This window comes from Parasteatoda tepidariorum, chromosome 4 (assembly GCF_043381705.1).
Source record: "Parasteatoda tepidariorum isolate YZ-2023 chromosome 4, CAS_Ptep_4.0, whole genome shotgun sequence".
NCBI classification, from domain to species: Eukaryota; Metazoa; Arthropoda; class Arachnida; order Araneae; family Theridiidae; genus Parasteatoda; species Parasteatoda tepidariorum.
This window is the reverse complement of record NC_092207.1, coordinates 37,656,364-37,684,349: the sequence shown is the minus strand read 5'-3', so window position 1 is coordinate 37,684,349 and position 27,986 is coordinate 37,656,364. Positions and strand designations below refer to the sequence as shown.

General features: G+C 28.4%; 3 protein-coding genes across 4 annotated transcripts; 1 reads left to right on the top strand and 2 right to left on the bottom strand.

The window, feature by feature from the left end:
- Window positions 1-49: 49 nt before the first annotated feature.
- Window positions 50-12,248, bottom strand: LOC107444486 (ATP-dependent RNA helicase l(1)G0007). 2 transcript variants are annotated; one of them, XM_016058635.3, is made up of 2 exons: window positions 12,113-12,248; window positions 50-8,727 (listed from the first exon to the last, which is right to left on the bottom strand). In XM_016058635.3, exon 2 carries the CDS (start codon window positions 8,697-8,699, stop codon window positions 5,166-5,168), a length of 3,534 nt encoding a protein of 1,177 aa, XP_015914121.1. In that variant the 5' UTR covers window positions 8,700-8,727; window positions 12,113-12,248; the 3' UTR covers window positions 50-5,165. The 2 variants fall into 2 exon arrangements, with proteins under 2 accessions (XP_015914121.1, XP_015914120.1); XM_016058634.3 differs by having other exon boundaries at window positions 11,915-12,159.
- A 310-nt stretch (window positions 12,249-12,558) lies between these two features.
- LOC107444488 (delta(3,5)-Delta(2,4)-dienoyl-CoA isomerase, mitochondrial) lies at window positions 12,559-16,450 on the top strand. Its single transcript, XM_016058637.4, has one exon. The coding sequence runs from the start codon at window positions 12,559-12,561 to the stop codon at window positions 13,504-13,506; it is 948 nt and encodes a 315-aa protein (XP_015914123.2). The 3' UTR covers window positions 13,507-16,450.
- A 2,847-nt stretch (window positions 16,451-19,297) lies between these two features.
- LOC107444489 (protein regulator of cytokinesis 1) lies at window positions 19,298-27,417 on the bottom strand (the record flags this gene model as incomplete). The annotated part of the gene is given in 2 exon segments (XM_043039275.2): window positions 19,298-22,700; window positions 27,387-27,417. A coding segment is annotated over 1 exon segment (1,707 nt). The 3' UTR covers window positions 19,298-20,975.
- Window positions 27,418-27,986: the final 569 nt, after the last annotated feature.

Here is a 27,986-nt window from a genome sequence, read left to right as displayed (position 1 = left end):
TTTAAAACTTTAAAAAAAAAACTGAAATAAAAATAAAATGAGTGACAAATTAATTGTAACAATTTTTTTTTATTTTTAAAATCTTATTATAAAATGTATTTACAATTTACAACAATATCGGCATTATACACTGCTGTGACACATACAAATAGTTATTCCATACCATCAGAAATACTTTGTTCAATATTTTTAAAACAAACTATAATTTAACACAACAATTCCAAGATATTTGATAACAAAGATACTTGCTCGAATATTACATAAAAAAATTAAAAAAAACGAAAACAATTTAATCTTTCAATGCAAAAAGGTCGTCGATGCTTATTGATTCCTCACCAAAATAAAGATTTTTACCAGGTCGATATTTACAATATGCAGCAGATTAAAAGATTTACAAAATACATAAAAGAAATGAATTGATAGATATTAAAGAATAAAATGTTATTAAGTTCTAAATTAAACTGTTCAATACTTTTAAAACAAAATATGCTTTAACACAACAATTCCAAGAAATTTGATAACAAAGATACTTGCTCGAATATTACAGGGAAAAAAAAACGAAAACAATAGAATCTATCAAAGCAAAAAAGTCGTTGATGCTTATTGATTCCTCACCAAAATAAAGATTTTTACCAAGTTGATATTTACAATATGCAACAGATTAAAAGATTTACATAATACATAAAAGAAATGAACTGATGGATATTAAAGAATAAAATGTTATTAAGTTCTAAATTAAACTGTTCAATACTTTTAAAACAAAATATGCTTTAACACAATTCCAAGATATTTGATAACAAAGATACTGGTTCTAATATTACATAAAAAAAGAAAACAATTTAATCTTTCAAAGCAAAAAGGTCGTCGATGCTTATTGATTCCTCACCAAAATAAAGATTTTTACCACGTCGATATTTACAATATGCAGTAGATTAAAAGATTAACATAATACATAAAAGAAATGAACTGATGGATATTAAAGAATAAAATGTTGTTAAGTTCTAAATTAATTCACCCTAAAATAAAGATTTACCCCCACATTGATATTTACAATATGTGGTAGATTTAAAGAATTACTTAATTACACATCAGAAATGAATTGATGAGTATTAAAGAAAAAACAATAATGTTCTAAATGAAAATAATTCTCACCAAAATAAAGATTTTCACCAAGCTGATATTTTAAATATGTAGTGGATTAAAAGGTTTACATAATACATAAAAGAAATGAATTGATGAATGTATTAATGAAAAGAAAATGAACTAATAAAGAAAAATCACTATAAGGTTCTAAATGAAATTAACTTACGCCAAAATAAATATTTTTTTAATGCAGTAGATTAAAAATTTCACATAATTTATATACTTCCTAAGTATGAGAGCTACATAAATACATTATGATTAGAGAATTTTAAATGAAATTAAATCCCCTTCAAAATATTTTAATAGAATCTAGAACAGTGGTTCCCAAAAGGTGTTCCACGGAACCCTAAGGTCCCGAGAATTAGAATATTTAATCAATTTTTTAATTACATTAATACTCCATTAAATCACTACTATTTGGTTATTTTCCTGAAATGATTAAAGCAAAATGCTGGAGAAGAAAATATATATATAATAAATATAGAAAAAAAAAATACGCATTTATTATAATTTGCATTTGTATTTCCCATCGAATTTTTCTATCGAAAATAAAACTAAATTCATCGATAAAGAAGTGTTTTTCTGATAATCCTTCTCAACTTTATAACAGTTCCTTTTCGTTTTCATTTTAACACAAACCATAATTCACAACTTATTTTATAAATTTTCAGGTGATGTTTACACCAAAAAGAAATTCAGAACTATATTCCAGACCAGCGATCTAAACTGTCTGATATAAAATCTGGCTTAATCTGATTAAATGGAAATGAATGGAATGAAAAATGGAATAAAATTATTAAAAATTGAATATTTTCCAATTAAATAGTTTCAGAATAATTAGTATTTTTGATTGATATGTTCAGATCTGTTTTTGAACTTAATTCATTAAGTCAGGACTCCACCAAACTAAAGTCGATCATTTGCATACTAGAAAAAAATTGAAAACCGCTGATCTAGTGGAATTAAAGATTGACATCATTGTACATAAAAATGTATTAACGACTACTAACGAAAAAATTATAAAAACACGTTAAATAGCATTCAAAAATAGTATTGTATGACAACTTAAATTTGAAAATATCACCACACCTGAGACAATTAAGAGAGTTAAGATATGGATGAGTGGCAGTATAATTTGCTACCACAGTAAGCTACTGGATACCTATATTCACTGTCTTGCTTGATAATTCTTGTCTGATTCAAGCACATCGTGTGTTACTTGAAGATAAAGGTCTATAACACATTCAAAACATTTATATAAAATTAAAGAGCTAGCAAATGAAAATTCGATAAGCGCCAATTATGATGGTTAATAATAGCACAGTCAAATTAGGCAAAAAAAATGTCATGTCTCAAACTAATTCTCAGAAAGTTGGACATGATTTTACTTCACTTAGGGCATACTTATCACGAGCAGATTAAAAAAAAAAACATTAAACTGTATAACATTTCTTATAGCTTAATTTTTAACACAGTTCACTATAATTCATAGCTTTGTTTATAATACAGTAAATTTCTCCTAGCTTAACTTTTAATTGCCAATGTCAAATGAAAACTAGGATGATTTCTACATTAACAAGAATTTCAAATTGAATAAGTATTTTACTGAAGAATTTAAAGCATTACAACAATAAGATTCATTTAGTGATAAATAAAACTGAGCAATAAAGTCAACTTCATTATCTTTTATAACTCTGTAATAAAAAAATTTAAAAATTTAATTTAAAAAAAAACACTTTTTTCAAAAAAGGTCGACTATTAGCACGCTTACTTTTTAAATTCAATTATCTAAAAAATGCAGATAATTTTTGTGACAAAAAAATAAGTTGCCAGCATTTGGGCAGGGGCTGTTGACATAACTATTTGTCTCGAGTTCATAAATTCTTGCTTAACAAAAAAGGTAAAAGTAACTGAGTTAGAATGTTCTTTAAAAAAGTTGCCAATTTTGCAGTTTTTTTCTGGTTATATAATTCATCGAGTAAATCTGGTTATACAATTATCATCTAAGTAAAATTTTTATTTGAAATTATAAAATACTAAATTTTGCAAAGATATAACTATTAAAAAAATTGAAAGAAACTAACAAATATATAAGGATTGAATTTAAAAACTTTATTTCAGATCAAAATTATCAAGAAATTTTAACATTACTATGAATAAAAATTTCAGAAGTTACGATAATATAACTTAGTATTCAAAAAGAAAAATACTTTTGAGGATGCAATTTTTGACAAATCCGAAGAGAAAATTTTCTAAAAATTAGAAGAAATATTATTAAAAATTTCATTTTTTCTCTTTTTGTTTATAGAATTATTTACTTATTTATTTCACTTTATTTTCTTTAGGTCAAGAATTTTTAATACCATATTAAATATTTCAAATTAAGTTTCAAATTATTATTTAATATTATTTACAAAAAAATATCAAAAGGTTCAAAATCCGCACCATTTAAACAATGATTAACAAGTCAGATAATGACTTGAGAATTAGCTCAAAAACATTTTAAATTTGTAATAAGAAGTTTAATAAACTTAAATTAATTTTGAATAAAAAGAAAAAAAATTAAAAAATAAAATACCTTAATATTTCTTTAAACAAAGTAATAATGAAAACTAAAAAGTAATCAAAAAAATTTTTTCATTTTAATTAAAATATAATAAATCTAATTAGTACAAACATATATGACAATCCAATGTTTTGCATAAAATATACTTAGCTTATATTTATTACACATAATTAAAAAAATTCATTATCCAATTTTAAAAAAATCAAAACTTAATCAGTTTGACAAGAAGAGAACTTTCAATTTAATAAATACTTGCAGATTGTTTTTTTTTTTTTTTTTTTAAAAAGAAAAAAGAAAAAAAGCAAACATTTAATACAAAAAAATTTTTATGTCAGAAATATCAGAAACAGAGTAAAAAATCAAGAAACATGTTAAAATACATTATACTTCTGGTACACTACATTTTACAACTTAATTTATAGTATATAGCACATTTCATTTATTTTGAAATTAAAAAGCTGATTTATTAGACCAGTATATTTTTACTCACCTGTATATAAATAGAGACTTTCAGCAATTATGTTTTGCATCCCCTAATCTTCACTTATACGTACGTACCTCAAAGAAACTGGTCATGCTCACGCATGTATACGTAAAAGTAAGGAAGAGGCATGGAACATTATAGCTGGAAAAAAAATTCTGACTGGTCCACAAAAAGTTAATCATTTAAATTTAACATTTATAAAGCACATATTTCGAACTTGGAATGGAATTTTGCTCATTTTTGTTCTAACAAATCTGCTAACTTCATTTTTAAGCTTGAAGCTGACTTAAATATTTAAACTTATAATCTAATCAATAGAGATAATTGAACAAAAAGAAATAAATATATATTTCAATGACAAAGGACAAAGCGGAAAAAAATTGATTCGGCTGATGTTTTAAAAGCTAATTATTCATTACACATTAAATAGCATTCTCTGGTTGCTTTAAAAGATGAATTATACCTCTTTTTGTCAACATATTTGTACTTGATGTCTATTACAAGTGACTGGCTCGTGGACCACTAAAGATTAAGTTTTGTAGTCCTAATTAGACTAAAGTTATTTTGGACCAGTGAATCCCATACTATAATTTCAAACACAGTAAACATAATTCAGATAACTAATATTAATACATTATTGATTATATAATTCCATTTTTAAGCAGTATACTTTATATAGTTTAAATTTTATACTTTTAAATACCTATATACTCATTCAGATCATATCATGAATAGCATGCTGATGTTTGTTATAAGTCTTAAATCAACTTAATTATAAATTATAATAAAATGTCTTAAGTACTACAAAAATTCAATAAATATAAAAACACAGTTTAAAATTATGTTAAATATATGCTCTATATTTGATACAAAAGCATGTTAGTCAACGACGTAGTGCATAACATATATACAACAATGTAAATTGAAAAAAAAAAAACTTTAAGTCTTTTTCTTTTATAAATTTTAATTCTTCTATAATCCAAATCGTTCTGGTCTTCGTCTAGGAGTTGATGAATCATTACGGCCAGGAGTTGAAATTTGTTTTCTTTTTCGAGCAGACTCTATTATTTCTTCCTCTCGCCTTTTCTTATCCTTAATTTCCCTTTCAGCAAGTATCATTTCCTCTTCCATCTGAGTCTGACTCATTTTAGCAAGTTTGCGATTTTGAATTCTTGACAATGATGATTCTTTGATACTGTAAAACATAGGTCCTAACTCAGCAAGCCAATGACCATCTACTGAAGTAACACATTGCATATATTCTTTACTTGTCATAACAAGTTCATGATAAACAATATAATCCGGGGTAAAACCCATACCAAAAAGTGCACTGGTCGGATGTAAATGACAGGGCATACCTGTTCGGCAGTTCACATATTCACCAATACCTTTTAGTCTAGCAGCTTGATGGAAATAGGCAGAACAAATACACTTTCTTACAACATCCCATTCGTTACCACAAGAAACAATGGGCAATTTTTGCTGTACCATAATTTCTTTCAACTGTTGTCGGACTTCCCGAACTTTGCGCATCGCCTTTACATGGATGAAATGTTCATTACACCAAGAAGATGAAAAGTTGTGTTGTTTCCATTGAATATACACATTCAGAAATGTAAGATGATCACTTTCTGGAACTTGAAATTTCTCTCGAGCCAGATCACTTTCTTCTTCACGACCTTTTGGTCTGTAGAATATTGCTGGAACTGATAGCATTGAGACAATAATTAGAATTTCAGAGCTGCACTGCATATCACAAGATACAATCAACATTTTAGAAAGAGGAGGATCTAAAGGAAATTCAATCATACTTCTGCCCAGAGAAGTTAAACTTCCTATATTATCTAAAGCGCCAAGAATCCAAAGCTGGTACATAGAATTTAACATGTTGTCTTGAGGGGGAGGGTCCATAAAATGAAACTGCAACAGGTCTTGAACACCAAGAGATTTAAGTAAAAGTACTACATTAGCTAGATTAGTTCTTTGAATTTCAGGAACAGTTGTAACTAGCAACTCATTTTTATATTGTGACTCTGTATACAAGCGAAAGCAATTACCAGGACCTGTACGCCCTGCTCTGCCTGATCTTTGGTTTGCATTTGCTTGACTAATTGGATATATCTGAAGAGCATCCATACCAATCCTGGGATTATAAACTTTGAGTTTGCAATATCCACTGTCAACAACAAACATAATACCATCTACGGTCAAAGAAGTTTCAGCAATATTAGTGGCAACAACACATTTACGCACACCATCTGGAGCTTTCTGAAAAATCTTGGCTTGTAAATCACTAGGTAACTGAGAGTATATTGGTAAGATAGCCAATTGGGGAGCATTTTCAATTGCACCCAATCTTTCAGCAACCAACTCACATGTCACTTCAATATCCTCCTGGCCTGGCATGAACACTAATATATCACCAAATGTTGGCTGCAAATGTATTTGCAACACTTGATTAACAGCAGCATTAACATAATCTTCAACAGGATTTTTACTAAAAAAAAGTTCAACAGGGAAAGTTCGTCCAGGTATAGTGAAAGTAGGGACATTCCCGAAGAAATTTGAAAATTTTGTTGCATCCATAGTGGCTGATGTTACAATTAACTTAAGATCTTGACGATGGGCAACTATTTCCCTCAGCAAACCAAATAAAACATCAGTATTTAGGGAACGTTCATGAGCTTCATCCATAATAATTGCACTATAATTATCCAAATCTGATTCTCTCAGAGATTCTCTTAAAAGAATACCATCTGTCATATATTTTATAATAGTTTTTTCACTCGTGCAATCTTCAAATCGTATGGCATAACCTACTTCTTCTCCTAGCTGAACATGCATTTCATCTGACACACGTTTAGCAACTGACATAGCTGCAACTCTTCGAGGCTGTGTGCAACCAATCATACCATATTTACTATAACCATCCTCATGTAAATACTGAGTTAGCTGTGTTGTTTTTCCGGATCCAGTTTCACCAACTATAATTATAACACTATTGTCACGAATAACATTTAGCAATTCTTGTCGAACAGCAAAGGCTGGCAAAAACTGTCGTTGTTGTAAAATAGATTTCTTACGTGCAAAGTCGCTTGTAGCTTCTGACTTATTTTTCATGTGTTCAGCAAATTTATGGTCTTCTTTATAATTAGTATTATCCTCTACATTTTTTTCATCTGTTTCATCAACCTTTTTTATACCCATTATATCACCTAGTCTAGTTCCTGCCAATTCCCATTCTTTCTTTTGGGCTTTTTTCCTTTCTTTTTGCTCTCTGAAAGTTCGAACAGCAAGACAACCTTTACGAGCTATAATAGCCATATCAGAAGTGGGATCTTTAACAGGTACAATTGGTTCAGGTTGTTTCGTAAAAACAATTCTGCCATCCAAAAAAGGTGGCACTACATTTTGTACCAGTAGATGAACACGTGCTTCATTATCCTCTTCAAAATCTTCATCATAATCAAGTTTTTGAACTACACCACTAGTTAACATTCTATTTGTTTCCCACTTTTCATTATCTTTGTGGATTTGTCTTTGCTGTGCTGACATTCGTTTCTTTTTCTTCTGCTCTAAAGCTTCTTCTTTCTTTTTTGTGTATTCGGCAGACATACCAGCGAATGGATTTTGATTTTCATCATATCCTTCATCAAGACTATACCACTCTCTATCAATTCTTTTATTCTCCTCTTCCCAATCTTGTTTCTCATCTTCAGTTGACCAGGGAAGATTTTCGTTTCTCTCAGATGTCCGAGGTGTTGCTCCAGAACGTTTCCTGTCATACATCCATTCATTATATTTGTAAGCAGGAGTTGGATTTGGAGAATCATATGGTGTTTTGCTACTACGATAGCTACGTTCACTTTTCCTATCTGGTGACCTCCTTGGTGATGGCATGTCCCATGAAGATTTGTGAATAGGTGTATCATCTTCATCCCATCCAGATCTAGAAGGTGAATCTCTGGGATGAATTCTAGGAGATGGTGGTTCATCACGATATGGAGATTCATCTTCTCTTCTAGAAGATCCACTGTGATAAGATCTCTTACTGTCCCTACCAGATTTTTCATGGAAGCGTTTACGTTCGGAGCTAGAACGACGCTCTTTGTTCTTTTTATGTCTTTCATGTTTTGAAGAAATATACAATCCTCTTTCTTTATCTCGTTTCTGCCGAGAGTGCATACGCTTAAAGTATTCATCGTTCACTCCTCCAGTGTATGTAGGAGTTTCTTCATTTGATGACCTATATTTTCTCTTGTGATGATCATGTCTATTTTCTACATCCCTATTTTTTACATCAACAACTGATTTTTCTCTTTCTTGGGAGGATTCTCTTTCTTTTCGACGCTGTTCAGCAAGAACATCAAGCCCTAACAAGGATTTCAGTTTTCTTGGAGCAGGAACCTTGAACAGTTCATCATCACTTGATTTCTTCTTTACAAACAGTCCACCAACTTCATTGCTACTCCCTTCTAATCTATGTAAATTGGATGGTTCACTCATTGTAAAATCTCATTCTTTTCAGAAAATTCTGGAAATATAAGCAAAAATTACAAAATGCCAGACACATTTAACATGAATATTTATAAACCAATCACTAAATACTAAGTTATTTACAAGTACACAAAAGAAACATATATTATTCTTATAAATTGCGATAAAAATCGATATCCTGAATATTAGACTTAATATTTTTCTTTAAAAATCTCAAATTGAAAAATAAATTTGGGAAGTCCATCAGTTGGTCCATATTGTAGTTATTGTTTTTTAATTCATAAAAAAATTATCCACATAATTTTTCTCCACAAGATAAATTGCATATTTCTCACTTTGTAAGATTCTTTTTAAAAAGTAACGTTAAAAATATTTTTGGACTCATTTGAAAAAATAATAAATAAAATTAAAAAAACCTTAGCAGTAACCAACGTGGATCACGACCATCCTTACCATTGCATCGCATAAATTTAATTCACTACTGAACATTAATAGATAAAAAACATACAAACACAATCTCAAAATCTTATGCCAGTAAAAATTTTGTTCTTAGTACTAACTCTTTTACAAAAATTAAATGTTTGATACATTTTTTTATTTTTAAATCTAAACACACAGCAAATTTGTGTAATTCTTTTTAAAGTTGAATATAAGTAGTAGATATTCTGCTTAAAATGCCTTCTTTTGAACAATTTTCCATAACTCAAAATTTTGTAACAGTTTAACAAAAGGTAAAAAGCAATATTTCTGACAAATTTTATAGTTAAGCATAGTTTTTGAAAACATAACTAATGCAAATTTGTAGAGTAGATAAATTTAAAATAATTTTTTAAACATTTTTAAGGCATATTTATTAGATTTTGTTTTCTGAAATTTTGTTATTTTTCATTTCAGACTTATGCAAGTTGAATTTTTAAAAAAGAATAACTGAAAGATTTTCTCTAAATTTCACAGTAATTTCTTGTCTTATTGCACAACTTTAAATAGCTACTGCTATTTACTAAATTAAAGGTAATGTAAAATAATTGCAATTTCTTGATCTATTCTTATTGAAAGAAATTTTAGAAGGCACCTAATACAGTAGAATTGAAAAAATTACTTAGCAATGCTAAAATATAGCTTTGAAATAAAAAAGGCACATTTTAACTGTGCTAACTAATTTGTCCATATGATTTGTAGTACTAGTGTTGTAACATAAGGTAAAAATCAAACAAAAATATTTACAGGGGTCTGTCTAGGTTTTTCTGAGAGGTACCTATTTTGTGAAAATTTAGACATAATTTGTGAAAAATAAAAAATTATATTTAAAAATCCAACACAAAAATATGGCAAGAATATGGATTGATCATTTCTTAAGGAATACAAAAATAAAATTTTAAGAAAAAGTATTTTGTGAAACTACCGTTTTTCCTAAAATTAAATTTGTGAAACTACCGTTTTTCCTAAAGTTGAATTTGTGAAGGTACCGCTAAACGGTAGTAAATTCAGTTTAGACAGACCCCTGATTTAATAACATATAAAATTAGTGAGCATGGTCCAACCTACCCCATCCCTTCCTACTTTTGATTTTGCTTTCTAATATAGAATGTTTTTTTTAGTTTTTAGTAGATGATAATTTTACAGCTCTTATAATTATGCATACCACTTTATGTACAAAGAAAAAATATCTTTATGAGCTATTACTAACTAAACTAAAGTAACTATATTAACTAAAAGTGTTTTAATAAAAAAATTTTAAAACTACAATTCAAGTCGTTTATTAAAAAAAATAGTACTTTTTTTTTAGGTGCCAAATAGTAATATGAAACAGATTTTCTTGTTTTGGAGCAGTTGTTTGTCTTTTACCAACCTTACTTCATCTTAAAAATAAAGTTTGAGGGCACTGTGAGAGTGAACTTAACTCCCCGAAATAAGGAAAATCAAAAATTCTAATTGCATTACTTTTCCACAGTTAACCACCTTATAGTTTTTTTGAACACCTTAATTTTATCCATAATCTTAAAAAAAAAGTTTGGGGCAGCATGAGATTAGCTCTCAAAAATGAGGAAAATCAAAAATTTCCATTTCATTCACTCGACTATTTTTTTACTTTAAATAACCACCATTAAATGTTTTTTTACCACATCTTACCATAGCCATAAGCCAAAAAAATAAGGTTCAGTGCAATGTACAGTTAGCTCCCACAGATGAGGAAATCAAATATTCCTAATTTATAGTTAAGCCATAATCTTAAAAAGATGATTGCTGAGGGGGCATCATGAAGTTATCTTCAAAATTGATCAAAATCATATCCGAAATAACACACAATTCAAGCAAAAGTTGATTCAAAATTTTGAAAAGTTGGAGAAAAAAAGTTTTGAAAAATAGATATTAAGCATGTTTTAAAATCTTAAAATCTGATTAAATGAACACTGATAATACATTAATGTGTGATAAAGGTTCTGATCAGAATCTGCTAGGTTTCATAAAATATCTGGAACTGAAATATTGGAAAATCAAAGTTGTAGTTGTTCCTTGAAAAGAAGCAAACCATCAATTGCCTCTGAATTTTTTTTTTTTTTTTTTTTTTTTTTTTTTTTTTTTTNTTTTTTTTTTTTTTTTTGCCATTTCGATCATATTGAAAATTATTTGGGAACAATGGACAAACATATAATTCATGAAATACATTCATAAAATCATACAAAAGGCAAAGATTACTCTGAGAACTGCCACAGTAAATTCTACATAAACTGAAAAAGGCATTATATTTCCGTTTGTATGTACAAAGGAAACAGACTGTAAAAACATTTCGGTTGAAAAGATATTTTCTTTCGTGAAATTACCTCAGAAAGACTCGGATATAAAATGGCTATGACTTAACCACAGTGCCAATGATACTCGAGTGAAAGTGGGAAAAATAAGAAAAAACCAAAAGTTCTTAATTGGAAATATTTAAAAAATAATTATTTTAAAACAAATAAAATAAATGCTTTTTAAGCCTCCCAGTTTATGTTCCTATTATGTTCAATAATAATTACTTTTTTTTCTTCTAAAAAATATCAAAAATATTTTAAGAGTACCGGTTTTTAAACTATTTGAATCCTATCAACGCCTTAAATAGAGCTTAATTAAATAGTTTAAGAAGCAATGGTGATTCTTTAAACGCTAGATACGTCACTGATTGCATAAAAAAAACTACATAACTATTATAAAATAACTTGCAATATTACAAAATAGTAACTTACGCTATATACGAAAGTTATCAAATCAGTGGTAGATCAATGATCAAAGCCCATAAAAATAATTAATGCTTTGAAAGAAGCTCATGTCAAATCAATAACAAATTTAAGGATATTAAAGAGCACTAGAAAAACATAAAAATTTCATAAGTTATAGAATTATATTTAGCTAATTTCAAAAATTAAAACAAAAAATATACACACGCAATTCAAGTCAGAAACTGCTGTTTGTTGACATTTGTCTTACGAGAGAGAGGCAGTTAAAGTTATGAAATCAAATAATTGATTTAATTATAATAATAGAAATTTTTATTCTAGGCAGAAGTTTGAATGATATTGTATGGAAAACATGACAAATTTCAAACTTAATTTTTCAGCCGTCATTTTTAATGTGAAATTGATTTATTTGATACAAAATTTATTTGATACATCCCCTCCACCAGTTCTGCGTCCGTATAATATGAGTCGATACCGATGATTTCATCTGGTTTCAGTTTTTACAGTATTATAACTTTTTTATCAGTTTTGGAACGGTTTTTCAGGAGGATGACTGTCAGAAAAACTATCATAACAAGATATGAAATCGGACCCAGAACTTTACATTTATTTTTAGTAACTTTAGATTGAGACATTAAATAAGCCAAGTATTTATGATAATGGTTTTTACTTTAGCCTTTAAATCTTTTCAAACCACGACGAAATATTTGCTTGCATCTGGGTTAAAACAAATGAGTATTAATAAAAGAGCCATGGCCAGTACTGCAATTTATGAATATGAAACCCTTTCAGTCACATCTGATCAAGATCATGTCTTGCACGTTCAGCTTAATCGACCAGAATGCTTAAATGCCATGAACAAAATGTTTTGGCAAGAAATTAGAGACTGTTTTAAAAAAATAAGAAATGACCAATATTGCAGGGTCGCCATTATCTCTGGTGCTGGTAAGGCATTTTCTGCTGGATTAGATTTCACCGATATGTTAGATATTACCTCTAAAGTTCTGAGCAAGGAAGATATTGCTCGAAAAGCAAAATATTTACATTCGATTGTTGAACAATTTCAACAATCATTCACTGCAGTGGAAGATTGCCAGAAACCTGTAATTGCAGCAGTCCATGGTGCCTGTATTGGAGCAGGAGTTAATCTTATTGCAGCTTGTGATATTCGCTACTGTTCAGAAGATGCTTATTTTTCTATTAAGGAGATTGATATTGGCATTGCAGCTGATGTTGGCATATTGCAAAGATTACCGAAATCTGTTGGTAATGACAGTTTGCTGAGAGAATATATTTATAGTTGCGAAAATATGAGTTCAGAAATAGCTAAAGAAATTGGCATTGTTAGCAAAGTATTTCCTTCCAGAGATGAAATGTTTAAAGCAACGAATCATTTAGCAGGAATTATTGCCCGTAAAAGTCCAGTTGCAGTGCAGGGTACCAAAAAGGCATTGACCTATTCTAGAGATCATTCCGTAAAAGAGGGATTGGAGTTCATGACATACTGGAATATGACGATGCTACAAAGTGAAGATGTATTAAAAGCTGCTGAAGCTACAATAACAAAAACCGAAAAACGTCCACACTTTTCTAAGTTGTAATTTAGATCAATCGGGAGTTTATTGTTGGTGGTTTTTTATTATGTTTTAATAATCAGTATATTTATAAAAAAGTTTGTTTTTTTTTATTACTTTGATTTTTATATATTTTTTCTTAAAAATTATAGTTTTAGGAGAATTGGGAAAAATTTCTGTATCGGTATTAACACCAAAATAATTGCCAAATTGTGGCAACTTCTGGGATGCTAGACAACCAGAAAATAACAATGGAAAAATTAAAGGAATTAACCAACTTTCAGATTATAACACTTTTTTTAATAAACTTCTAGATATCTTTTTTGCCAGTTTAAAATCTTTCTTGCACCTTGATGATAAGTGTACGAAACAGATACAGAGACACAATTATTCCCATCAAAATCAATGCTTTTGGGTGTTTTAATTACATTTTAATGAAAATATACAATAGTTTTTATGATAACATTATTCAGGGGTGATTATATTCTGGCGGCATCCCATAATTATGGGTTTTTCTTATTATTTTTCAGAGTTTAAATATTGGAAGCAGACCTTGTGATTTTTCTGGGTATATCTCGGAATTCCGTATTTCTCGAGACCATTGGTTCTTGGACTTTCGGTAATCAAAAACTTATAATCTGACAAAATTTTCACAGAATTCCACAATCTAGAAATCAAATTTTAAATCTTTCACTAATTTGCCATTAACAAGACGCTGCATGTAATTCTTCCATCTATGGGTAGGAATCTTATTTAATTCTTCTGTTTTGGAAGATTTTTAAATATTTGGAACTGCGGTGGAATCCTTTGATAATAGAATTTTTATTCACGCGGTTCGAATATCGATTTTCGTATTTACCTAATTTAAAAGTTACCCATTGTAATTCATGTGATTAAGAAATCCAGTTGCACGATTTGAACGAGAATTTAAATTCCAGCAACACAACTCTTATTCATGTGTTTTCAAAACCCAATAGCACAACTCATATCCGCGCAATTTTAAAATACAATATTGTGATTCGTATTCATGAGATTTTAAAGATCCAACATCTAAATCCTAGTAGGGACGAAAATTTTTCTTAAATTAGTTAATATAAAGGTGTGGTATTCTTCATTGGAAGATAATTTAATTATATCTCTTATTTCAAAATATTATGTTAAATACAAAACATGTATAGTATGTATATCTTGATATGGATTTTTTGTACATAAAATTTTCGAAGTTTTTCACTTAGTGTCACTATCATCCCTGATTATTTTTTTATTCAGTTTTTTTGTTTTGACAATTGTGTAACTATTAATATGTAATTAAAATTGTACTTGCTTTTTTATTCTTATCGGGACTAAAAATTAATGATGGCTCGGGACCACCGAACCTTCGCTTGGTGTATCCATAGCTTCCATTGGCGAGTAAAATCTATTTGTTACTTAAATAAAGGGTAGGTGACTAAGCAGGGGTCTGCCTAGGCCTAATTTACTACCGTTTAACACCCTTCACAAATTCAACTTTAAGAAAAACGGTAGTTTCACAAATTCAACTTTAAGAAAAACAATAGTTTTACAAAATACTTTTTCTTAAAATTTTATTTTGAATCCCTTAAGAAACTATAAATTCATATTTTTACCATATTTTTGTGTTGATTTTTCAATATAATTTTTCACATGTAATTTTTAATTCTCAAATTCAAAAACGCGTTTAGTAATAACATCATTTTACAAATATAGGAAATGACTCAAAGGAGCAATGAATAAGTACAGGAAAAAAATGTTAGGGGAAAAAAACATGCAGATTTACATAGAATCTTGTATTGTATCGTGCATGCCTTCCTGACTGTGATTTCTCTGACTTCTATAGCATTTTCTTCCCAATTAAATAATAATTTGCAACACCAAAAGTTTTTACTTTTTTATTTTAATTTATGATAAGGTGCCTAAAAAAATTAAGGGCAGTCTTTCTGGAACACTCTGTATATTATATCCTTCTTAAGATTTATTTACGTCTTGCAGTGGACTGATTGTTAAGACATGGTTCCCAGCAGATTACCGAAGTCAAGCATCACTGGCTGCAGTCAGGTGACCACTTGGATCAGTCTCAGTAGGGACCGAGGGTGTGCGGTATTGGTCCTCGTCAAACTATTATATTGTAAAGTGCTAGACTTCGCGTGCAGATCGTTGGGCTACCGAAGCAGGGGTGCCATCCCCTCTGCAGAGGATCAAAATTGTGATGGCATGTCTTCGGATCATCCTCAGGGATGTTTCCCAGACCGTCGCCAATAGCCCGTTTTGCAACTCTAGTGTGACGTAAATGAACTACAACAACAATTAGATTTATTTACCTTATGTGCTACTTTTATTATCAGAGAATACTATTTCGAATACCATTTTTGAGCTCGGGGGTTGCTAAATCGACAGTTTTTGAATACTTACTGAATAATACTTAGATTACAGATGCCCTGGACCTGTAATCTCAATATAAATTGCATGCTGTTTTGGTTTGTTAACGAAAGTTTGGTTTTTAGTCTGGAAGATTTTCATACTAGTCTCTACTCCAAAATAATCAAGTTTTGCACCTTCCTGAGAGGAGGAAGAGAAAAAAATTTGAAGAAAAAAAGAATTCTATTAAAAAAAAGAAATGAAAATAATTTGGAAGAGAAAATATTTTTCCAAGAGTTTTTTTTAATCTCTCATAATTTTATTGTCTCATAATTAATAATTTTTCTCGTAATAGTTTTTAGTTTCAATAACTTTTTCAAAATTATTTTAATAATTAAAGATTGTTTATTGTTCAAATTGTTTTATAATTATTTTTTTTCTGTAACAAAAAGATTTTTAAAAAATCCTTTCATTTTTTCTAATAAGCTACCCTTTTTTTTTTTAAAATAACAGAAATCAAAATATATTGAGATATTAATAATTTAAAAAACTACTCAATTTAAGATCCTACTCATATACTTGAGAAATTCAAAATAATTGACATATAAAGTTGCTTGTGTTTTATTTAACTTAGAAAATATCTTATCAATTTTGTCCATCAAGTCAGTTTTTTTTTTTTTTAGAGGAAAACATCTTTTGAGGCAACATGAATTTTTTAGAATAAAAAATTTTGTAGTATTTTTTTTTAAAATTAGATTACAAAAATTCCCCCCTCCCCAAACATTGTTCTTGCGATTGTACATAAACTACACTCCTGCCTCGAAGGGTATAACTTGTAGTCCCCCTTGAGCAAACCTCAATATTTATGTATATATATATTTAAATTTCCACAAGTTTAAAATCCCTTTGACGTCTTGGCAAGTGTAGTTAGCTTAGTGACTGCTGATACAGAAATATCCCTATTTAGATCAATATTTTTGGGCTTTTTGTTTTAATATATTTATGAAAATATAAGTTTACATAATATTAATTTTTTTCTTTGTTTTTGATATTTGCTGTATAACTATTAGTATGTATTAAAATTTTTGTTTGCCTTTTATCTTTATTATTAAAATTAATGTTGCNTTTTTAGAATAAAAAATTTTGTAGTATTTTTTTTTTTAATTAGATTACAAAAATTCCCCCCTCCCCAAACATTGTTCTTGCGATTGTACATAATCTACACTCCTGCCTCGAAGGGTATAACTTCTAGTCCCCCTTGTGCAAACCTCAATATCTATGTATATATATATTTAAACGTCTGCAAGTTTAAAATCCCTTTGACGTCTTAGCAAGTGAAGTTACCTTAGTAAATGCTGATACAGAAATATCCCTATTTAGATCAATATTTTTGGGCTTTTTGTTTTAATATATTTATGAAAATATAAGTTTACATAATATTAATTTTTTTCTTTGTTTTTGATATTTGCTGTATAACTATTAGTATGTATTAAAATTTTTGTTTGCCTTTTATCTTTATTATTAAAATTAATGTTGCAGATCACAATCAAATAATTTTCAGTGGTCACCTGGTTCAGCAATCAATGTAAAGGAAAGAGATGTCGTTTTGATTTTCTGTTTTATATTTTAGTTTCTGTTATTATCACACAATACCAAGTTTGATTAAAAATTGTGAATATTATATTGTGATTTTAATTCTGATATTTTTTTTAAACAAAAATCTAACAGGTGTTCATAAACAGACCTTGGAAAATATGTAATATCTAAACTACTAATATCTTTTAGTCACTGTTCCATAGGCCAGTGATTAAATTTTCTTGATTCTACTCCTGTTTGTCTTATAAACGTATTATTTTTGTAATTTTTAGTAGCTAAGAGAATATGTAGTTGTAGAGAAATGAAATCTTAAATTGTAAACAAAATTTAATGGTTGAAACAACAAAATATCTTCACTAATTAAAAGTATAGTTATATGGCTATTACTTAAAATGAGTAAAACTAATTTTTATCAGTGAATTTAATAGAAATTCTCTGATAAAAGAGAGCTTAGAATCCATAACAAACCGAATAATGACAATATTGCTAACCAAAGAACACAAACCGCAAGTGCCTTTATGAACAAATATTAAAGATTTCCTGATTTTTATTCGAAAATTTTTTATTAGTTTAATGAAAGTGCTTCATATTTAGAGAAAGCGTTTTGTTTTATATTTTATAATACTTTTTGAAAGAAAAAATTGACTTTTTGTAATTGATGTAATTCATAATTTTTCCTATTAAAACATGATTTCTTGACTTGCTTATTGATTTATTTTACTAGAAGCTAGTGGGCTGCTCGCCAACCCCGATTATATTTCAGTATTATAAGGGGATTTTTCAATCCTGAATACTTAGTCTTTTAATAAATTTTACTTAGAAATAGCATGTAATATATACTATGATGTTTTGAGGAAATAAACTCACTTTAATGATTAATAAACAATTATAATGGAACTGTAAGTGTTCAAAAAATATAAATGACTTTTAAATTTGCATAAAAATTAATGCTAATGAAAAGTATAATCTACAATTTAAAGCACTAATTATTTCCTTCTGAAGAAATCTGTTTTGACTCATTCAATTAAAATTTCTGTACTCTGTCAAAGTAGTTATAACCTTTCATTAACTACCTTGACACCAATTGGGGACTGGAAACGGATAGGAAGTCTCTATTGAAATGATCATAATATATTCTCATCTTAACTGAAAATGGAAAATTCCTTTCTACAGCTGGTGAAAAATTTCAGACAAAATAAATTTTTTTTTTTTTTTATTATTATTACTACGCGAGAACTGGCAACTATAAATAACCATTTAACATTGGTTTCAAATAAAATAATTAGGTATCACTAAATTTTATTTGTATAAATGGATTATTCGATTATCTGATATACAATTAACTAGAAGGGACTTAAGTACTAATTATTGTTTTTAGGTTATAAATTTGAAAATCTTTTTTTATTTATAAAACATATTTGTTTTGCATTTTCAGTTGTTTTTCCGTAAATAATTCTATGTTAAAGTTATCCAATAGAAAAACGTTATTTAAAAATAACTAAACCCTTGGGGGTAAACATTCAATTAAATACTAAGTAATTAGAATTAAAGTTAGAATGAATAATAAGAAACTAGAATTTTTTTTCTATCATTTATTCTGAAGCAGGTTTTCCACCAAAAATTTTTTAAGCAATTCAAAGAGATTTTTTTTCTCCCATAAATATAAAATTTTATAGGTCTTTACTTTTTTTTAAGATCTGGGTGAACTGCTGCTATTATGGTCATACCATAGAGTATTTATTAACCGTGAAATACTACAGCTCTAATCATCAAATAACTCAGCATTTACGAAAAAGAAAATGGTGATATACTTAATGCAGGATGACAAAAAGTTTGAGCTCAACTTAAATTGAATTACATAAAAGCAAGTTTATTTTTCTAGTGACATTGCTGAGGAATGCAACAAAAATAATTTCAGTAAAGTTCTGAGAGCAACTGAACATTGAAATTGAAGAAAAACATTAAAATTTAGTGAATCACAAAAAGAAGAAATCTATATTCACCTAAATTGTGAATTTTGATTTTCATATATGTTATCTTCAATGGGATTAGAATGGTAAAAGAAAAAGTAATTCAATCCGCGAAAGAAATTTAAAAAATATTTGCAGCTTTCTCTTAAAAAAAAAAACACATTTTCTTTACAGAATTAAAACGTTGAGTATCAAATTTCCTTCATTCAGTGATATAATAAAATCAAACGGTAACATTTTTATTAACTATATGCGTTTTGGTGTCACTATGATAAACCATCATTAGTATAAATGGTAAGAATAATAAAAAATAGAGATAGTTACTCTGTTATTATATTGACTATTCTGTTTTTACTAACTCTGCCATTTATTCTACTGAAGAAGGTGAACCATAGTGACACTAAGTCACACATTTTTAACAAAAAATTCAGTATTTGTGATTTTAAACATATTTATGAAATTTAATTTTATCAGAAAGAATAACTCTCAAAATGTTAAAGAGCATCAGCGATAGAAAATACATTATTGATGGATAAGTAATATTTTTATGAAAATGTCTTTATTGCCTTGCAAACTTTTGCAGTCACCTGCATTATAATCAGGCCCGCACTTACTGTTAGACTAATTTAGAACTATGGAGGAGCACCAGAAAAAAAGGATGTAAAATTCAATTTCAATTAATTGAAAAATTTAACTGTTTTTTTTTTTATGTATTTTGAATTTGTGCTATTTCCTATAAAAAAGAAAATTTGCGTAAAAGTGAATAATACTATAATTATTTCTTAGAATCAACAGGGTAACAACAATAGCATATAAAAATTTCTTGATTTAATTTATAAAATTTAGTGCAATTTGTTCATTTTGTCAAATTTATTAATTTTTGTTCAAAAATCATATGTATGCTTTTGTTTCCAGGTAAATAAAATATATATACATAGGAGCTCTAGCTTCCTCCTCCCTTTGTAAAAAAACATGTCTTGCATAGGGATGTTGAAGAAAGTTGGGCTTATCCTAATTACAGTGAAACCTCGATTTTACGTCCCCCGAATTTACGTTTTTCCCGCATTTTACGTTTTTTTCATCAGGACCCAGTTTTTCCGTATACCTCCAATGTTAATTTTACCCGGATTGTAAGTTTTTAATTTACGGAATTTCCCGCATTTTACGTTTTTTGTAGAAAGAAAAAAANCTCAGATCATAAACCTTGATTTACAGCAATAGGCAAAAAATGAAGATAAAATATTCAAAACATAAAATACTACAGAACACCAAAAGAAAAGTGTACTATACATAATTAATTAATAATCGACACACAATCTACAGTACAGTCTTAAGAAATTTAAAATACTTCATTCGTTTTAATTTCAAGGAAAATTCCTCTAAAATTAATCTAGAGCAAAGAATTAGTAAATGGACATATGCTAAATAAAAACAAGCTATAGGAAGACTATTTCCAAAGAAATTTACACAATTCCATGACCAAAATTTACAGTATTTTTGAAAATATATCCTTCACATTAAAGAAGGCCACCCAGCCTTTCCGGAACTGAATTTAAATCAAAATTCTTCTTCAACTATTATCGATCGTTTCTTAGGAGAACTTCTTCTTTTTTTAGAATGCATAGGTGACCTAGTACCACCAATTTTTTTGGATGCAATAGCAGAACTTCGAAGACTTTTTCTGGCTGCATTATTTAAATCCAATTCAAAATCTGGATAAGTGGTGGCATTGGAACAAGTTGGGTTTTCATTTAACTTACTACCAACTTCTTTCAAAACGTCAAGTTCGCGTTTTTGTACTGCTCTTTTTACTTTCGAGTTACTTTTTGGAGTGAGTCCAGATCTATAAATGGCAAATCTTGGAGCAGGTGACTTTTTAGGAGTGTTAAAAGGAAACCGTTTAGCAGGTGTCAGATGATTCTCCTGTTTCAAATTTTCTTTGCAACTCATACGCTGTCCCCATTGATTAATAATAACAATTCTGTAATCTTCGCCCAGATAGAAAAATTTCCTCCGCTTCTCAGCTTCATACTTTTCGATATCTTCATTTATTTCTTGTTCAAGAGTAGGAAGTGTTCTTAACAATTTATTTCGTTCCCTTTCCTCTTTAAGAAGGTTTCCACCACGATTTTTAAATCTATTAGGATCATTGACTTTATTATCTTGAGCTTTTAAGAGTTCCCATAACTTATTCCTCTTTTCAATTTTTTCCAAAATGTGGCAGACCTCTTCATAATATTTTTTCCATCTTTCAATTTCCTCTTCGTGGATAATTAAAACACCTTCTGTGACATCTTCACTAAAATATGGATCAAACATATTTTTCTCTGAATTTGAAGCTCCACATTTATCCCACAATTCAGTAAGCTCCTTTCTGGCAGATCCAATATATAAAATCAAGTTTTGATTTTTCATTTCTTCGTATTTATTAATTTCACTCTTAATTGCAGCTAAAGTTGAAGCTTTACAGTTCACATGATTAGACATGAATTCAATTTTAATATCATTATCTATATTTAATCGATTCCAGAGAAGTTTTAACCTATCTGTCAGAATTTTCTTTTTACTTTCCAATTCTTCTTTTCTTTTTTTAGCTCTGGCAATGATTTCTTCTATTTCTTGAAAAGTTGTTTTTGACAAGGAAATGGGCTCTTTCTCAGAGCAAATATGCTTTTCTAATGTTCCGTAAGGGGTTCCATCAGTTTCTTCCAATATAGTAGAAAGCTGCTGCTTAGCCTGACAATACATTTCATACCGCTTGTTGTGCTCATCAATGAGCATATTTATATGCTGTTGAAGCTCCTTCAAATCTGCTTCTGATGGAATATTAGTATTAGAGGAAAATTTGTATTCTTCCACATCAAGTAGCTTGCAGTAACTTTGCTCAATAATTCTAAGGTTTTTCACATCCTTCATTCTCTGTTCTTTTAAATCATTAAATCGATCATAATCTTGCTGTAACTTTTCAAGTCTCTGGTAGTATGTTAAACCGGCAACCGGAGTAGCCTCCACAGATAAAGTTTGTGAAAGTTCAGACACCTTTTCCGTTAAACATCTGACATTGCCTTTTATCTCTTCACAAATGCAGATTTCTTCATTTTTTATATCTCTTACTAAAGCATGAATATGGTCCCAAGCAGTTTTCACTCTCTCTTCTTTTTGAAAAGTATTTAACCCAATTTCATTCCAAATTTCGTAAATTTCTTTCATTTCACATATAATTTGCTTAACAGCTTTGGACTGGATGTCTTCTAATCCTTCCATGATAATTATTTTAAGAACCTGAAAAATAAAAATATTCAAATAAGGATAAGTGTATTGTTTTTCTTGTTAGGTACAGCTTCTGAAAAAGTTATTAAATAACGATGTGAACTATTGACAAAATTGTTGCATATCGAACATTATTATTCAAATGTGCGATTTGAAATTCACCTGTTTAATAATATCTTAATTAATGTTTCGCAATTTCAATAACTTTGCAAGCAAAAATATGTAACAATTGCTGTTAAATCACATGGAATCAAATAATCTAGGTAAAAATTTGATAGATGATTACTTATGTACATGATATGCAAAAATTATGTAAAAATTCATGGTTATAAACGTCGAATAAGGGGTAGGGTACGAAAATCAATGTGAATTCATGACAAAATCAACATAAACTGAATGTGAGTTTCGAAAAGTTATCATTCAAATGGGTAATTTGAAATTAACCCGACATAACATCTCATTGAAAATAATCGGAATTTCGGAAAACCGTGCAAAGACCTAACAATAATTGCTTAAAAACCATTTACAATAAAATCGACACAACATTGAGCCTCTCAAAAGGTGATTACTCAAATGTGTATGATTTGAAATTTCAGTGATATTTCCATTTCGTATAGAAAAATGAAAAAAAAAAAAAAACACTAGATACAATTTCATTTCAGCATAATAATAAGTAGAAACATTTGTTTATATCCACAGCAATAGCATAAGTTTAGTGTAAGGTACGCGATTTCAAATTTTTCAGGTCCTGCAGACTCGGAAGTTTTCATGAAATTGTTTCTTAATTTATAAATTTGCGTAAAAACAAAATAAAAAAAACCATTAGTGCACTTCATTATATTTAACCACAAATTCTAAGATAATATACATATTTATAATCATAAAAACATAATACTTCGAAATTTAAAATCGATGTTTATTATACATACTATAGATTTTTATTATTTTTATATTTTTTTTAAAAAATTTGTTACTTTATTGTGTATTAAATATTTGATTTTATGTATAGATGCATTCCACAAAATTTCAAAGAGAGGGGGGGGGGGTGCTAATATCCCTTCGATCAGAAATTTTTGCTGGCTACCAACATTTTTCAAATTCTTGGAGCCCTTGTCCAACTTACATTGTTTTTTAGTGTACAACCTACCCCATCAGGGGTCTGTCCAGGCCAAATTTACTAGTGTTTAGAGGTACCTTCACAAATTCAACTTTAGGACAAAATACTTTTTATTAAAATTTTATTTTTGTATCCCCTAAGAAACAATAAATACATATTTTTATGTTGATTTTTTTAATATAATTCTTAATTTTCTCAAATTATGTCTAAATTTTCACAAAATAGGTACCTCAGAAAAACCTAGACAGATCCCTGCCCATGTTCTGGGTTTCACAAAAGTATATCTCTCTGTGCCACATGAACTTGAATAGCTACAAGTAATAATTAAAATGAAGGTATAGCCTTGTAAAATAATTGCATTTTGTTCTTCTATTCTTACAGAAGCAAATTTTAGAAGGAAAAGAAGATATTAAACAATTAGTTAGCAGTGCTAAAATACAACTTGTTGAAATAAAAACGGGCATGTGATTCTTTTATAAGATTTGTATCACTAGTAGTGCAACATTTTATGGAAAGCGCAAACAAAAATATCAAATAGCATAAAAATAATTGAGCCTGGATGTGACTATAATTCTTCCCTAATATGCTTTACATTTTGCAGTATTTTTTCACTGACGTTTTTCTTAAAAACAACCGAAGACTGGATCATTAAATAATGTAGATTTAATTGCAAATGAATAATGGATTACTGACTAGATGTAAATATAATAACAGATTTTAAAAATCATAACTGGTTAAAAAGTAGTTGGTTTCTGAACTTTCAGAACCCCTGCAACCCTTCCAAGAAAACTTAGGGTTACCTGGAACATCTCTTGGAAACCTCTCTACTATAGAATCCATTCTATATTGAAGAACTTTCTTCATAACGGAATTAAAACAACAATATATTTATTTGCTATAAATTGTGCTCTTTTCTAATTGTTTAAGAAATTTAATCTAAATTTCTTAATTTAATCTAAATTTTAAGCCTAGTTAAAAAAATTCGTTTTTCACATTAAAAAAAAAAAAAAACTTATGGTCAAGGTTTTAACTACTTGTTTCCACAGAAAACTTTGTTTCTCCAATATATTTATGATAAATTTCATAACTCAAAATAAAAAATTATCTCCTAACACATTTTGGAAATAGTTGTTTGAATTGAGATGGAATAGCCCTGAAATATATATATATATTTTCCTGGTTTAACATGATTCGCTTAATGAAATTCATATTCTTATGTACGGTTAATATTTATTTCTATAAGCTCATTGATTTAGCAGAAAATTATTTTGTACAATGAAAAGGGGCTGAAATTGAAAAATTATTATTACTTTTAAAGCTTTAGGCTCTCTTAATGACTATAGAAATTGAAAAATTATTATTACTTTTAAAGCTTTAGGCTCTCTTAATGACTATAAAAAATTGCCTTTTCATTAAAAAAACTGAAATTCGATTTTTTTTCTCGCAAATTTTATTCAGCTGGGTAAACTTTCTGTCAGCTGCATAACTTTCTCTTTTGTTATCTACTGTTTTAGAACAGCCATTACAATTTCATTCTTGATTGCACTTTTTAATCCTTTAATCAACATTTCTCAGTACTCAATATATTTATCTGATGATTAATTTCATAACATTTTAAATCATTAGTTATGAGAATAGTCATTAGTTATACTTTGAGCATATAACATTTATATTAAATGCCTTATAGTGATATACAGGTACTTTATAAGCATCAATATACAAACATTTTAATAAATGAGAAATGCAACATTTATTATAATATGTTAAGAATGTATATATTTATATAATACACATGTGTTTCTGTGTTATTGCGATTAATAACAATAACACATACTTTAATTTCTCTTAACTAACTTCTTTTAACTTAATTCAAGGTACAATAAGCCAAGTCCTTCCTAAAAATAAAAAGGGCGGGTTGCTCCTTCACAGAAAAGAACAGTATGTAACAATGTATGTATGTAACAATATGTTTATCAAAATATGTAACATTATGTAATAACTGAATTTAATCCCAAATTTTTAGATTACCCTCTTATATTATTTTATGCGTATATTTCAAAACGTAATTCTTATTCATTATCAAAATAACAGAAAAATTTTAAGCTTTAGTAAAATAATTAAAGGCAAGTTAAAAAACAATTTGTGTGCATAAATTTTCTTCAAAAAAAGTAAGCTAAAAAAAGAATTAATTGATGAACAACTTTAAAACTTTTTCTACAATTTAAACTGAGAATTATGAGAAAATAAACATTTAAAGCTGCATTTTTAAATAGAAGGCATTTAATTAAAACCACTAAAAAAATTCCTTAGTATCCTCCAAAAAAAAAGATGTGAATATCTCTGGGGCCATACATCTACAGGGTTGCAAAAAACCCACCTGCCCAATAAAACCCACCTGGGTTTTACTGGGTAAAACCCACTCTTCTATTGAAATATATATGTAGTCCAGCCTAAAAAAATTAACCTATAGTGAAGTAACTAATTGTGTTGGAGACTCACCTTGCTGGCTAGATTTGACTGTATGGCCATTGATTATTCAGTGCCATTGATTCGCTTCTTATGCAAATAAAAAAATTTCCTCAAATATTTTTTAAGATTAAAATATAAATAAAAAGTAATCCAGTGTTAAAATAAGTTTCAAATGTGTGATGTATGTGAGTACATATAACATTTTGTATTGTGGTGTCAGAAGAAACTTTTTCTAGACTTTCACATCAATTTATTTGTAATAATTATCTATATGAAGTCAATTTATAAAATTAAACTTAATTATTAATATTAAAAAAGCTTTTTTAAAATAAGGTACTTATCCCTGCCCTCTCTTTTGAAAAACCCCCCATAAAAACATGAAAAACCCAGAAAAGCCCAATAAAACCCACCCGGGCTGGGTTTTTCTACAAAAACCCGGGTTTTTGCAACCCTGATACATCATGCGAGTATTAACCATATAACTCGACAACATAAGGAAAATCTTAATAAAATGAAGGAATCAAATTAAAAATTAAATTATCAGTCACTATATAAATCAGAAGTGTACTTTTCATAAAAACAGTTGATGAGGAAACAACCTTATCCTAAAAAAAATAAAAGGCAGCGCTTTTAAGAGATGGTGGCTTATTTTTACAAAAGGGCAAAGAGGGGCACTTTTATAGAGATCAAGAGAGAGCGGGCAGACTGCCCCTCTAAAAAAGCTTAGGGAGAACATTGCAATAAGTTTACTTTTCAACACAGAAATTAAGTGTTTGTAATTGAGAAAATGTGTTCAGAAATAATACGAGAAAATTTTATAACATGATAAAGCACATTAAATGTTTAAGTTTATTAAAAAACTTTAAAATCTAATGTACTTAATGAAAGAGATAGGTGGAAGAACCTGCTGAAGGAGTGTAAAATCAAGAAAATATGTTTAAAATAATTACATCAAAACACTGTTTATGAAATATTTTTCTCTATTGAAAACCATCTTAAATAAAAACTTTTTAAAATAAAAAAAAAGATTGTTTTTAAACCTAAAAAAGTGCTTTTTAAGCTGTCCTTACAAAAGATTACATATCAGTAAAAAAAAAGTTCAATAACAATACCAAAGTTGTGTTTTTCTGGATCCACAAATTTCTGTTACTTCTATATTCAAATTTCTGTTACTTGGTATTCCACCTTTTAAAATTTTATCGAGAGTTGTGCATGAGGTTGTGATGAGATTCAGAGATTTTTCAACCTTTAACACTTCCAATGCCCTCAGTCTATGAGGAAAAATCCAATACTTCCAATGCTTCTTCTGCAGAAAATATGGATTCTGAAACACACAGTGCATAAATGAGTTATGTGCCTGAATATTGAATAATTCTGTAAACTAAATTGAAGTGATATAAATATTAGAAGGGATTTATTACCTTAATTTATCATATAAACAAGGGGTTATCATATAATTTGAATTGGTGCCAATGTTAAACAATGTTTGATTGAAACTAATGAATTTGAATATTAAACAATCTGTAATGAGTTTGTTAATTATACTTTATTAATAAAAAAGCATTAGAACAATTCTGGTCTGGATTAAAAGCAGGAAATATAATTTATTGATTTAAATTATTAAAATGCAAAATTTAATTTTTTTTTTTTTTTTGGTTGAATCAATGAATCAAAACCAAAAAACTGTAAAACATTAATTGAAAAAAATTTGC

Excerpts from the sequence above, each read along its gene's own strand:
- LOC107444486 (XM_016058635.3), bottom strand. The coding sequence starts at position 8,699 with ATGAGTGAACCATCCAATTTACATAGATTAGAAGGGAGTAGCAATGAA.
- LOC107444488 (XM_016058637.4), top strand. The coding sequence starts at position 12,559 with ATGATAATGGTTTTTACTTTAGCCTTTAAATCTTTTCAAACCACGACG.